Source organism: Eubalaena glacialis, chromosome 3 (genome assembly GCF_028564815.1).
Source record: "Eubalaena glacialis isolate mEubGla1 chromosome 3, mEubGla1.1.hap2.+ XY, whole genome shotgun sequence".
Taxonomy (NCBI): Eukaryota; Metazoa; Chordata; class Mammalia; order Artiodactyla; family Balaenidae; genus Eubalaena; species Eubalaena glacialis.
Window position 1 is genome coordinate 30,943,700 of NC_083718.1, and position 14,756 is coordinate 30,958,455.

Consider the following 14,756-nt stretch of genomic DNA (forward strand, 5'->3'; position numbering starts at 1 on the left):
CAGCTTTATTATTGTTTCCTTCATTTCTTTTTCATTTATTTCTGATCTGATCTTTATGATTTCTTTCTTTTTGCTAACTTTGGGGGTTTTTTGTTTTGTTTTGTTTTGTTCTTCTTTCTCTAATTCTTTTAGGTGTAAGGTAAGGTTTTTTATTTGAGATTTTTCTTGTTTCTTGAGGTAACATTGTCATGCTATAAACTTCCCTCTTAGAACTGCTTCTGCTGCATCCCATAGGTTTTGGGTCATCGTGTTTTCATTGTCATTTGTTTCTAGGTATCTTTTGATTTCCTCTTTGATTTCTTCAGTCATCTCTTGGTTGTTCAGTAGCATATTGTTTAGCCTCCATGTGTTTGTATTTTTTACAGTTTGTTTTTCCTGTAATAGATATCTAGTCTCATAGCACTGTGGTTGGAAAAGATGCTTCATATGATTTCAATTTTCTTAAATTTACTGAGGCTTGATTTGTGACCCAAGATATGATCTCTCCTGGAGAATGTTCCATGTGCACTTGAGAAGAGAGTGTCTTCTGTTATTTTTGGATGGAATGTCCTATAGATATCAATTAAGTCCATCTGATCCACTGTGTCATTTAAAGCTTGTGTTTCCTTATTTATTTTCTGTTTGGATGATATGTCCATTGGTGTAAGTGAGATGTTAAAGCTGCCTACTATAAGTGTGTTATTGTTAATTTCCCCTTATACGGCTGTAGCATTTGCCTTATGTATTGAGGTGCTCCTTTGTTGGATGCATAGATATTTACAATTGCTATATCTTCTTCATGGATTGATCCCTTGATCATTATATAGTGTCTTTCCTTGTCTCTTGTAATAATCTTTATTTTAAAGTCTATTTTGTCTGATACAAGTATTGATACTTCAGCTTTCTTTTGATTTGCATTTGCGTGGAATATCTTTTTCCATCCCTCACTTTCAGACTGTATGTGTCCCTAGGTCTGAAGTGGGTTTCTTGTAGACAGCCTATATACAAGTCTTGTTTTTGTATCCATTCAGCCAGTCTGTGTCTTTTGGTTGGGGCATTTAATCCATTTACATTTAAGGTAATTATTGATATGTATGTTCCTATTACCATTTTCTTAATTGTTTGGGGTTTGTTTTTGTAAGTCTTTTCCTTCTCTTGTGTTTCTTGCCTAGAGAAGTTCCTTTAACATTTGTTGTAAAGCTGGTTTGGTGGTGCTGAATTCTCTGAACTTTTGCTTGTCCTTAAAGCTTTTGATTTCTCTGTAGAATCTGAGATTCTTTTTTTTTTTTTTTTGAATTTTGAATTTTATTTTATTTATTTATTATACATCAGGTTCTTTTTTGTTATCTATTTTATACATATTAGTGTATATATGTCAATCCCAATCTCCCAGTTCATCCTACCACCACACCCACCCCCACCACTTTCCCCCCTTGGTGTCCATACATTTGTTCTCTACATCTGTGTCTATTTCTGCCCTGCACACTGGTTCATCTGTAACATTTTCCTAGATTACACATATATGCATTAATATACAATATTTGTTTTTCTCTTTCTGACTTACATCACTCTGTATTATAGTCTCTAGATCCATCCACGTCTCTACAAATGACCCAATTTCATTCCTTTTTATGGCTGAGTAATCTGAATGAGATTCTTGCTGGGTAAAGTAATCTTGGTTGTAGGTTTTTCCCTTTCATCACTTTAAATACATCTTGCCACTCCTTTCTGGCTTGTTGAATTTCTTCTGAAAGATCAGCTATTAACCTTATGGGGATACATTTGTATGTTATTTGTTGCTTTTCCCTTCTTACTTTTAATATTTTTTCTTTGTGTTTAATTTTTGTTAGTTTGATTAATGTGTGTCTCAGCATGTTTCTCCTTGGATTTATCCTGTATGGGACTCTCTGTGCTTCCTGGACTTGATTGACTATTTCCTTTCCCATGTTGGGGAAGTTTTCAACTCTAATCTCTTCAAATATTTTCTCAGACCCTTTCTTTTTTTCTTCTTCTTCTGGGACACCTATAATTCAAATGTTGGCCACTTAGTGTTGTCCCAGAGGTCTCTGAGACTGTCCTCCATTCTTTTCATTGTTTTTTCTTTATTCTGCTCTGTGGCAGTTATTTCCACCATTTTATCTTCCATCTCACTTATCTGTTCTTCTGCCTCAGTTATTCTGCTATTGATTCATTCTAGAGTATTTTAAATTATAGTTATTGTGTTGTTCATTCCTGTTTGTTTGCTCTTTAGTTCTTCTAGTTCCTTTTTATTTATTTATTTATTTATTTATGGCTGTATTGGGTCTTCGTTTCTGTGAGAGGGTTTTCTCTAGTTGCGGCAAGCAGGGGCCACTCTTCATCGCGGTGCGTGGGCCTCTCACTATCGCGGCCTCTCTTGTTGCGGAGCACAGACTCCAGACACACAGGCTCAGTAATTGTGGCTCACAGGCCCAGCTGCTCTGTGGCATGTGGGATCTTCCCAGACCAGGGCTCGAACCTGTGTCCCCTGCATTGGCATGCAGATTCTCAAACACTGCGCCACCAGGGAAGCCCTCTAGTTCGTTTTTAAACATTTCTTGTATTTTCTCTATTCTACTACTGAGATTTTGGATCATCTTTACTATCATCACTCTGAATTCTTTTTCAGGTAGTTTGCCTATTTCCTCTTCATTTATTTGGTCTTGTGGGTTTTTATCATGTTCCTTTACCTGTAAGATATTTCTCTGTCTTCTCATTTTGTTTAATTTACAGTATTTGCTGGCTCCTTTCCCTAGGCTGCAGGGTCATAAGTAGTTCCTCTTACTTCAGTTCTCTGCCCTCGGTAGTGGGGTTGGTCCATTGTCTTGTGTAGGTTTCCTGATGGGAAGGATTGGTGCCTAAGTTCTGATGGGTGGAGTTGAGTCTTTTCCCCTGATGAACAGGGCTATGTCAGGTGGTGTGTTTTGGTGTGTCTATGAGCTTAGTATGACTTTAGGTAGTCTGTGGATGGTAGGTGGGCTTGTGTTCCTGTCTTGTTTGTTGTCTGGTGTGAGACGTCCAGTGCTGGGAGTTGCTGGCAGTTGGTTGGAGCTGGGTCTTGGATTCAGATAGAGGCCTCCGTCAGAGCTCTCAGTAATTAATCTTCCCTGGGACTGGGAATTCTCTAGTGGTTCAGCATCCTGGACTCGGTGCTCCCACCCTAGAGCCTCAGGCCCGACTTCTGGTCAAGGCACCAAGACCCCGCAAGTCACTCGTCCCGACAATAAAGGTAATTTAAAAAACAAAAGCCTAACATAAAAATGGGTGATAATGGGGTGGACATAGCAGATTATCCCTCTTTTCATGAGTTTCTTAAAGCATATTTGACAGTTGAATTAAAAAATTTAATACCAACTGATGCGGTGCTCAATGAACAAAGTAAATATTTAAGACAACTGTATTTAAAAAATGGGAAGGGTAAAGGGACATTAAAAAAAATAAAAAAATAAAAAAAATAAAAATAAAAAACAAAAGCCTAACAAAACCCCAGACAAATGGTGAAAAGTAAAATAAAACAAACAGAAACAAGAAAAACATGCACACATACAAAAGAAACAAAATCAGAACCAAATAAATCAAAAAGCAAGAGAACAAGCAGACAAACAAAAGAACCCAAGCACAAAATGAAGCAATTAAGAGGAAAGCTGACAAAATCACAAAACCAAAAAACAAAAACAAAGCAGAGTGCCAACTGAAGAATGAAGCAAAGAAACAAAACAAACCAACAAAAATGATTTAAAAAAAAAAGAAAAGAAAAAGAGAAAGGGGAAAGAAGACAGAACAACAGAAAGGCAACGTAGAAACAGAAATATAAAAAATAAAATAAAATAAAATGCAAAATTAAAGAAAAAAAAAAGACAAACAAAACCCCCGAGAAATGGTAAAAACAAAATCAAACAAAGAAAAACAGAGACAAGGAAACGCACACAAGTAAAAGAAACAAACACAGAGCCAAATAAAACAATAAGCAAGAGAACAAGCAGACAAATAGAAGAGCTCAAAAACGAAATCAAACAATTAGGATTAAAGCTAACAGAAACACATAACCTAAAAACAAAACCAAAGCAGTGTGCCAACTGAAGAATGAAGCAAGGAAACAGAACAAACCAATAAAAATGATTTTTAAAAATAATAATAAAATGAAATAAAAAGGGAAAAATCACAGGACAACAGAAAAGCAAAGTAGAAATGGAAATATTTAAAATATATATATACATATATATATTGAAGAAAAAGAAGAAGAAAAAATAAGGGAAAAGAACACAGAACCACAAAAAGCAAAGTAAAAATAGGAATGTATAAAAAAATATTTTAAAAATATGTTATAAAACACGGAGATCCCAAGAGACTAATTAAAAAAAGAAAAAAAACTAAAACACCACCACCAAATAAACAAAGAAAAACCAAAAAAAAAAAAAAAAAAAAACTAGAACCAACAACAGAACGAATTGAAACATAATAAAATTAATAGTAATAATTATGTTTCCCTGGGGTCTCCGCTGTAAGTGTCCTTGCACATGCCATGAGCCACAACCCACCTCCACCTCCCAAAGAGGCTCTCCTGTGCCTCTGGACTGGACTCTGGACCTGCTGTGGGCCCTGTGGGGACCACTCAGACTCTGATCTGGCCCAATTCTTGTGCGTGCTTACCCCAAAAGTCCACAGCTGCAAGAGCTAGACCGTTTTCATTTGTGGGAACACTCATTGTCTACTCAGATATTCCATAGATGCAGGGTCTACCTAGCTCATCACAGGGATTTAATCTGCAGCTTGTACAGCTGATGGAAAGATTTTTGATCTTCTTCCTTAGTCACCCCATCCAGCTTTGGTTTTATCCCCACCTCTGTGTGTGGTCCACCCACAGGAGTCTGGTCCTGAGGCTGCCTTGGAGCTCTTGGGTCTGCCCCTGTGAGGACCAGGCGCAGAGGTGGTATGACTGCTTGGATCACAGGAGCCCCAGTGGTGCCAAATGCCCCCACTCATTCTTATATCCCTCTCTTCAGTTGCAAGGGAATGGGAGAGGTCTCTCAGGACCAAACTGATCCTAGATTCTTGTTTTCTTCCCCACCCCATTCTCTGCCTCAGGGACCTCTCTCAAGTAATAATTTTCTCTTTGACTCATATATTCAATCTCTCCTTCAGTACTGGCTCTTTATCTGTAGCATATAACCATGCTAATTTAATTCAAAAGAAAAATATACTCTCAACTCCCTCTAGTTATCACTTTATTTCTCTCCACATCACTGCTAACTCAAAGAACCATTGGTGGCTTTTGGTGCTACATCATCACTCAATAAGCATTCATTTGACCAATATTTATTGAGCATCTAAAATGTACCAATTATTGGGGCTTCCCTGGTGGCACAGTGGTTGAGAGTCTGCCTGCCAATGCAGGGGACACAGGTTCAGGCCCTGGTCTGGGAGGATCCCACATGCCACAGAGTAACTGGGCCCGTGAGCCACAATTACTGAGCCTGCGCGTCTGGAGCCTGTGCTCCGCAACAAGAGAGGCCGCGATAGTGAGAGGCCCACACACCATGATGAAAAATGGCCCCCGCTTGCCATGGCTAGAGAAGTCCCTTGCACAGAAACGAAGACCCAACACAGCCATAAATAAATAAATAAATAAATAAATAAAAATGTACCAACTATTTACTGTTATGGGCTGAATATTTGTTGTCCCCCCAACATTCAATGTGATGGTGTAGGCGATGGGGCCTTTGGTAGGTAATTAGGGATATATGAGAATGGGATCATGAGGGTGGGGCCCTCATGATGAGATTAGTGCCCTTATAAGAAGAGAAAGAGAGAGCAGAGCTCTCACTCTCTTTCTCTACTGATAGGAGAACATAGAGAGAATTTGGCTATCTACAAGCCAAGAAAAGAGGCCTCACAATGAAACCTACCTTACTGGTACCTTAATCTTAGATGTCTCAGTCTCCAAGTCTGTGAGAAATAAGTTTCTATTGTTTAAGCCACTCAGTATTTTGTTATGGAAGCCCAAGCAGAGGCAATTACTAATCTCTGAGGATACACAGTGGATAAGATATAGCCACTGCCTCAGAGAGTCTGTAGTTTAGTAAATTCACATATTTATTCCTCAACCCATTGCAAATTGGTGATTCCTTCTTCTACCACACTCTCACAGAAACAGCCTCATTAAGGTCATTGATGATCTCCCAAATGTTAGAGCCAATGGACACATTTCAGTTTCTTTTTTTTTTTCTGGCATCTGTGGCATTGAGACTTGTGGCATTGTTGACAGCTTCTACTTAATTGTGAGTTTCTGCTCTCAGTGTTTCTAGGACCCCATTCTCTTTTATCTTTGTTGCTGACTCTCTGGGCCCCATCGTCTCATGTCTCCTTCAAAGGCTTCTTTTCCTTGGGCCTCCCCAGCATTCTATGCTTAGCTCTCATCTCATACTGTTACTGACCAGGGTTCTTGGCCTTCCTTAATCAATAGAAATTGATAAGAGGCCAGACAAGAAATTCAGGCAAGGCTTTATTGGGGTCCCTCCTGCAGCAAGGAGGAGCAAAAACAAGTAACAAGTTCCCTTGCTCGCTCCCTGAGGAGGGGCCAGCTGGTTTTTTATATGGACTGAGGTAGGAGTGGGCCCAGGGATGGGCCAAAGGGGTGGCTTAGGTGGTTTGCCCACCCCTTTGGTGGTGTGTGCAGGGGGCATGCTTTTGCTCTTGACACCCTGCTTTTGCTCCCAGCTCTTCAGAAGTGGCAGTTGGGTTTTTGGTCTTTTTGTATCTCATTGTCCATAATTTGCCCCAACTGCACATGCACACAGTTAATTTTAGTCCCTTATAGTTTCTTTGTATTTTGTTGCTTGAGGAGACGTGTGTCCAGGTGCAAGCACTGCAGCAAAGGGTCCCGGGTCCCAGGTCCCAGCCTGTCTCAATACTACACAATAGGCATGGGCAATCTCATATATTGGCAGTATTTTCCTTCTAACAATAGCATGGTGACTTTGAAATCTCTACTTCTGATCCAGGTTGTTCTTCTGACCTCTATCAGATCCTCATAGTCAATTACCTATTGAATACCTCCATGTGGATAGTCCACAGACTTGTCAAATTCAACATGTGTGAAGATGAATTGGTCATCTTTCCCCCCAAGTCTCTACTCCTCCATTCCCTTTCTTAGTGAATGGTCATCACTCCTATCTACCTAAGCCAGAAACTAAGGGGTAATCTTTGACTATTCTTCATCCATGTCTCCCTCACATCCAAACAATTATCAATTTTTATCTATCAAACCTCAAATATTTTTCCATATATCTATTTTGTCCTCTCAATTTTTTTGCCTGCCAGACTCAATTCAAAAGGATCTTAGTTTTCCTTTCTTTATTCTTGTCTTCCTCTAATCCATTCTCTTTATACTGCCATCAGATTAATTGTTTTCAAATGAAAATTTTCTTATGTCACTACCTAGCCTAAAATCCTTTAAGGGTTCCATTGCCTTCATGATTAAAAATAAGGCCCCTGAGCTGACTATCAGGTCCTGTGTGGCCATCTCTCATCTACCTGTCCAGTCTCATTTTTTTACATTCCCTCCCTCTTGCCACCTCAAGCTTCAGTCAACTACAGTATTTCTTGTCCCCAGAAATTGACATATTCTTTTACCTCTTTGCCTTAACCCTGGAACATTCTGTCTCTCCTCCTTGTCTAAACTCCTCCTCACCTCAGAAGGCTGAGATCAAGATCTGTTTGCTCTTATCTACCTCTGAATTTGTTACCCCTCCTGCATATTCCCATAGCCCTCTCCAGTCACCTCCCTCATGGCATGTTATCACCTATGGAAGCAGTATATTTATGTGCCTGTCACCCTCACCAAATAGTGAATTCCTCAAGAGAAGAGACCCAGTCTTATTTATTTTTTCACCTATAGCTGGAACAGTACCTACATGCAATAGGGACCAGTGACTATTTTTGGAAAAAATTTACAGAGGGCATAGGAAGGGGAAGTGGTGAAAGTACAAAGAGATTTGACTACTGACTGTGTTATAAACTCAACACAAAGCTTGGTGCAAGGAATTGTTTCTATTTCCTTATCCAGAGAGGTTATTTGTAATAGCAATAGAGACATAGCTACTCACTTGAGATTAAGGACTCACAGTAGTCTTTGAAAAACCTACAGGTGTCTGAATCACCAAGCACTAGGCACTGCCATTTATATAGGCAAAGAACACCATAAGAGGTAATTCTGGGGAATTTGTCTTAAGTTGTTCCTCCTTTAGGACAAATTTGTGCATGTATCAATACTTTTGCTTCATCCATAGCAATTTTGAAAAATATCCTCAAATGATTGGATAAAGGGGGCAAGACATAAAGTAGAGCTCTTTATTTGGAAAATGTTGAATGAGCAGAGTAAAGGAATAGAGAATGATGAAACAAAGAAGCCAAAAAGAGATAAATGAAAAATAATCATGGAAACGTCACATATACAAACCCAAATAATCTGAAACATTAGTCAGATCTTTTCCTTATACCAGAGGAACTGGGGAAGCATAAACCAATATTTTCTTCAATTAATTTCTCCAGTATGCATGTAATTCCAGAATGATAAATGAGTTCTCTGCTTTGATAAGTGGTGAGAAAGGATGGGGACTGACATTGCCCAGAAAGTGGTACAGATAAAATTGTTGGGCCCTAGATAGTGGGGACTTGGACACAGATCATTGACATGTGGTGTATTACTAGTTAATTGAAACTCCAAGGAGTCAAAAATCATGATTCCCAATATCCTATATTATCATAAAAGTACATATGCATATGAATAAGTATGGTTGTTTCAAATATAATTCAAATATAAATAAATAATCTCAAAAACAATCCCACAAAGTCATATGTGTGGAACTGGGACCCAACTTCTGTTTAATAAGTTACACATTTTAACCTCCTTTAATCTTTACTCTTAGAGAAGGTCATTGACTTGCTCAACATCACACAAGGAACAAAAGTGGTGAATCTGGGATATGAACCCAGATCTTTTAATTCCAAATCTAAAGTTTTTACTAGAACTCCACAACCTTCTTAAAATCTCTAGGGAAAAATCCTCCCCCCACCAAAATCCTGTTCTGAAAATAGAATAATATCCTATCCCTTTAAATAAAATAGTTTCTTTTAAAATAGAATAGCACACACAGATAATAATAGTACCAGAAATTTAACACTCGCTACCATACACACCTTTCCTCTACTCTAGAAAAAAAATCAACCATTTTAATTATCTATGTTTTCTTCTATTCTCTGTCAATATGAATACATAATTGAATAAGAATATAGTTTCTTAAATAAAGTTTAGATGACATCAGTGATTTAGATATATCAATTCAAATATGTTTTTAAATACTATAAGCACATGTTTTAACATATTTCTTTGGAAAATTTTTCCTTAACTTTTATGATAATGCTAGAAATAAAAGGAACACTTACAGTTTGTTGAAATGCAATAAATTTCCCAGTTTAAAATTATATATTAAGTATCAGTGGTATGCCAGATACCTTTTCTTATATCAATATATGAAGCATTTGTATTTTTGTAGCAAAATTAGCTTCTTAAGATGTCAGCAATAACCATTTTATTTATGAATATACTTTTGATGTACAGGAATATTCTCCCCCTCTTCTTAATCACACGTTTATCACAATAATAGGAGGAACTTCTGTTACCAAGTCCAAGATTGTTCTGCCAGCCACATGACAGGCCAATAAATTGGGAGAGAAGGCTTTGGGGCAAGGAATTAATGGCTTTATTTGGAAAGCCAGGAGTCTGAGAAGATGGCAGACTAATGTCCTAGAGAACCATCTTGTTGCTGGGGTCTGAATGCTAGTTTATTTTATAGAACAAAGAGGGGGGAGGTGAGGAGGTAAAGTAAAAAGGCCATAAGTTGTTGCAAATATTTCCTGGTTTCAGCCAGACTCTGGGAACGGGTGTGTTAATTTCTTCTTTCCTGCAGCCATTTGACAGGTGGGCTGCATCAGGATGTTTTCTGTGAGCTGAACAAAGGTATTTTGGTTTAACATTCGGGCATGGGGGCAGGGTTCTGGAGATGGGCCATTATGTATGCTTTCAGCTATTGGCAGCATCCCTTTAGTGATTAACTTGTAGCAAAAGCAGTAGAATACAAAGGTTAAAGTAAAAGAAACAGATCTAATATGGAGTCAGATTTGTTATTCCCCGTTATACTTCTAAAGAGCTTTTTATCTGAGAAAGTCAAAGAACTTTCAGACTATAGGCCATTATGCCTAAATACTTTTAGTGGGGACAAACTAGGAGTAAAACTAGGAGTAAAAAGTTCTCTAAAACGCTGATTTTAGAGAAAGTGGGCTATCTGGGTTTTACCGAGCTCTATCCTCTGCAGCTGAGCCACTGATGAAACCAACCCAAGCAAATTCCTCATCAAAACCCCACTTTATAGTCATTAGCTGTGAAGTGGAAGTCACAGTAGTTTCCAGGAAGAATTTATTTAGGAATTAAGTTTTCATCAAGACCAGCTGTAGGCTTTAACATGTAGAACTACTGACATCACATTTGCTGCCTGGTTTGAGAATTTGAGGATTATGCTCTAGATAAAAGAGATTCCAGGATTATGGAGAATTTTTTTCCAATTTATCATGACTCTTTTTTTTATATTTATTTATTTATTTATTTGGCTGTGTTGGGTCTTATTTGCAGCACACGTGATCTTCAATGCATCATGCAGAATCTTTCACTGTGGCATGCAGGCTGTCTCTAGTTGTGGTGCTTGGGCTCTAGAGCACACAGACTCAGTAGTTGCAGTGTGAGGGCTTAGTTGCCCGGTGGCATGTGGGATCTTAGTTTCCCAATCAGGGATCAAACCCATGTCTCCTGCATTGGAAGGTGGATTCTTAACCACTGGACCACCAGGGAAGTCCCTATCATGGCTCTTTCAGGCTGTCTTTTAGCGACTTGAAGATCTAGGCAAAAGAGTTCATTTTCTTCTTCTTTAAGCAAATTAGAAAACATTAAAACCCGTTGAAGGATCTAAGAGGCTATTTAGTTCAATATATTATGTTAAGGTGAGGAGACTGAGGCCCAGAGAGTTTAAGGGCTGGGCCCAGCTGCAGGTCCTGGATCAGATGCCAGCCTCCCAAGGTCCTATTCAGTTCTCTTTCCATTAAGGCGGGGCCAAGAACAGTGTCTGAATATCTATTATGAAAACAACGAACGAAAATGATTTTTTTCATTTTCACCCTTTCATTTTCCTTCTCTTTTCTGCAGCTCCATTTTGTTGAAGATCTTCAAACAATTCAAATGTTCAAGATTTTAAGATATGAAAAGAAACTGGCCAAAATGTGCTTTTTTATGATATTCGCCTCTCTGATCTTTTGGATGCCTTATATTGTGATTTGTTTCTTGGTGTTTAATGGTTATGGACACCTGTTCACTCCTACAATAATATCTACTGTTTGATATCTCTTTGCTAAATCAAGCACTGTGTATAATCCAGTTATTTATATCTTCATGATCAGAAAGGTAAGCTTTGTAATTAACTGATCGTTTTCACCATGTTGGTGGGGTTGTTGGAAAATATAATACTTTTATAGAGATTATTCATAGCAGCTTCAATGATAAAAACCTAAATCAAGCATTTTACAGGAAAGTAGAGGGTTCAAGAAGAAATATAGAATATTCCCAGAGAAAATAATAACAATTCTAAGACCTACCAATGGAGGTTTGCACTTGTTAGGTAAAATTCTATTAAAATCAGTATTTAATACATCAGAAAACATTTTATGTTTAGTAATAATAACTACAATCAAAGTCAATAATTTATTTAAAATTCTTACTGCACTATGCAGATTGTATCAATTATCTTTACAAAACTCCAAGATATAGGCACTAATAGTATCTTATTTATGGATTATGAGATAGGTTCAGAGAAGTTAAAGAACTTGTTTGCTTCAGGACAGGTTGGTGCCTGGATTTGAAGCTGGTTTGCTGTTGTATATTTTCACCAACTGATTTGTAATCTTGATACAAAAAAAAAAAAAACTTAACCTAATTAAAGGAACATTAGTGAGTACACCAAGCTGTAAACTCTACCAGGAAGGGCCTTGTCTGTCTCTGCTGCCCACAATATCCCCAGATTGTAGCACATATTGCCTCACCTCATAGGGGCTCGTTAAATATTTATGGAATGAATTAACGTTCAAAATCCCTTAAGGAAACACATCTAGCTGCCTGCATGGAAGATTCATGCAACTTGAATCTATGGCTATTATAAGGTATTGAAAGAGACCTACGTGGTAAAGTTAATAAGAATTATAATAAATAAAAGACATTAAACTCCAGGCTTAAGTAGATCTGAGCATTACCACCTAACTCCACGTCAGCTAACAAATAAAAAAGAACAACCCAAATTAAATTTACCTAATTTTCTTGAATGTCAATCCAAACTTTTACTTAATATTCAACTTTATTTTCTCCCTGCCCAGTTTCAAAGAGCCCTTTTGCAGCTCCTATGTTTCCGACTGCTGAGATGCCAGTGACCAGCCAAAAACCTACCAGCAGTTGGGAGTGAAATGCAAATCCAACCCATTGTGATGTCACAGAAAGATAGGGACAGACTAAAGAAAAAAGTGACTTTTAACTCTTCTTCCATCATTTTTATCATCACTAATGATGAATCACTATCAGTTGACGGTGACAGAACCAGTGGGTCATAGGTCGATGTAATCCAAGTTTGTCCTTCATAGGAAAGAATAATGGTAATGAAAGATGGGGCTTTAAATCAGATACCACTTTTAGACTACCATTATAAGGACTGTTTTGGAATCCCCATTCTATGTAATATCAACAGAACTTTTGTGGTCCAACAGGAAATCTGAATTGCTCTCTGGCCTCAGGGAGTAACTGAGCAAGACAAATTATTTTAATTCAGCGGGTGCTTTGGATAATGAAAAACCACTTGTGGCACAAGGTGGGCATCAGGCACCATCAACTTCTAACATATTGGAAGTTTTCACTTCAAACATATATTTTTAAAAGACTGTATTTTCCAAGGCACATAACATATTTCTCAAAAATACTTAGCTCTTAAAATAACTTTGTCTCATACACTTGTGTGAAATAGCTAGAAAATCTTGAATTTTCTGTAGTATTGGGTCCTATTCAGTGTCATGTCAAATGTTTGCTCAATCAAATTTATCAAAGAGACAATTCTAGGATGAAAAAGAAAATCAATTCCTTAACTTAGTGTGAAACAAAAGACTATTGCTCTATGTATAATATGATAAAGAGGAACTTCAGACCAATGTGTTGCTGAGCAAGCTCTAGAAGATACCATTAAAAAGAAACACAGGAAAGAAAATAGAATTTCAAGGTGATCAAGGTTTATTGGTAATCATACATTAGCAGAGGAAGTACATGGTGAAGCTGATGTTAATGGCAGATAGGTGCCTCCATCTATTTCATTTCAAATATGAACATGGCAGGATTAGCCTCTCCTCCTAGTAATTTCCCACAATTTTGCCAAGAATTCTATTGATAGATTTAGAAAAGGAGTTCCAGCAAAAACCAAACAAACCTACATTTGAAGAGGGATGAAAATAAGTGTAAAACTGTATTCACAAAATGTGAATATTAAATAAAAATATTTAATCTTTATTGCTCTTCAATCAATACACTGGATAAAGAGTGGTCAGTGTTAGTGAAGAGACCATTTTTCCATGAGTCATTATTTAGTCTAAACATGGATTATTAGCACTCAAGAATTTCCTTGACAATATAGGAAAGAAAGTGAATCATTTTATTTCCTAATTTTTATTTCTTACATGACTGTTCTACAAGGGTTGCATCTTCATAATTAATCACATTTGAAAGACTTCTAAATGATTCAGTTGGCCTATTGAAGAAGGAAGAAGCAAGAAAAAAGTTTCACTAAATGAACATTTAAACATCAAGTTTGTTGCTAGTTTTGCAGCATATAGTTCAAGAATGTTAGTAAATTGCTTCTGAAAAGGAATAAAATACGGCTTCATATTTCTATGAAAACTGTCTCCCCTTGTTTCCTTTCCACTCTTTTATGTATATAGATATTTAGTTTATAAATAAAACTCTTCCTATCCTTCACCTGGTGTGTCTTTAATAGCCTTTAAAAAAAATCCTCAGAAGGTAATACTGCCTTTTGAAGACTGGGAAATAAAATCAATTCATTTTGAACTCTCTCGAGAGCCTCCCAATCCCTCGTTTACACTTCTAGTTTTAGCAAAAAAATCTGAGCCCTGTGCTTAGTAAGTTCTGTCCAGGTAATGAAAAAGGCAGTTAATATATTAGGCAAATTGTGACTTTTAGTCCCAGGTGTTGAGTAAATCCTATCATGACTTCTATTATGCCCTTTAAAGAAAAGGGTGATCAGTGACTTCCTTGAGGTCTCTAGGGCCTTACTTTTTGAGAAGTGAAAGAGATCTTAGTCACTGCACTTTTATATTTAGAATGACCTGACCTAAGCATAGTGCTGTGGGGAAGCTGCGTTTTACTTAAAGTGGTGGGTTATTTTTTCAATAATTTCAGTGACCTCACAGAGAAATTCTACATTGAATTTAACTATAAGCTGATAAATATCTTCCATTAGTGAATTAAATATGATGATGGAAACATGATTTTAATCCTGTTTTGGTTACAGAGACATCTAATATTTGCTACTTCAGGATCTTTTTATCACTTGTTAATGACATTGGGAATTTGTTCTAGTGACTCCAGAGAGTTTACAGGGAGACATGCC

General features: G+C 37.3%; 2 protein-coding genes across 2 annotated transcripts in view; one reads left to right on the forward strand and one right to left on the reverse strand.

Moving 5' to 3' along the window:
• OPN3 (opsin 3) overlaps positions 1 to 12,729 on the forward strand; it is a 60,464-nt gene extending 47,735 nt beyond the window's left edge. Inside the window, 2 exon segments of the mRNA XM_061183711.1 lie at positions 11,260 to 11,506; positions 12,469 to 12,729. Of these exon segments, the coding sequence (XP_061039694.1) occupies positions 11,260 to 11,506; positions 12,469 to 12,729 (508 nt within the window).
• A 641-nt stretch (positions 12,730 to 13,370) lies between these two features.
• KMO (kynurenine 3-monooxygenase) overlaps positions 13,371 to 14,756 on the reverse strand; it is a 53,869-nt gene continuing 52,483 nt past the window's right edge. The window contains 1 exon segment of the mRNA XM_061185421.1: positions 13,371 to 14,755. Within this exon segment, the coding sequence (XP_061041404.1) occupies positions 14,693 to 14,755 (63 nt within the window). The 3' untranslated portion in view covers positions 13,371 to 14,692.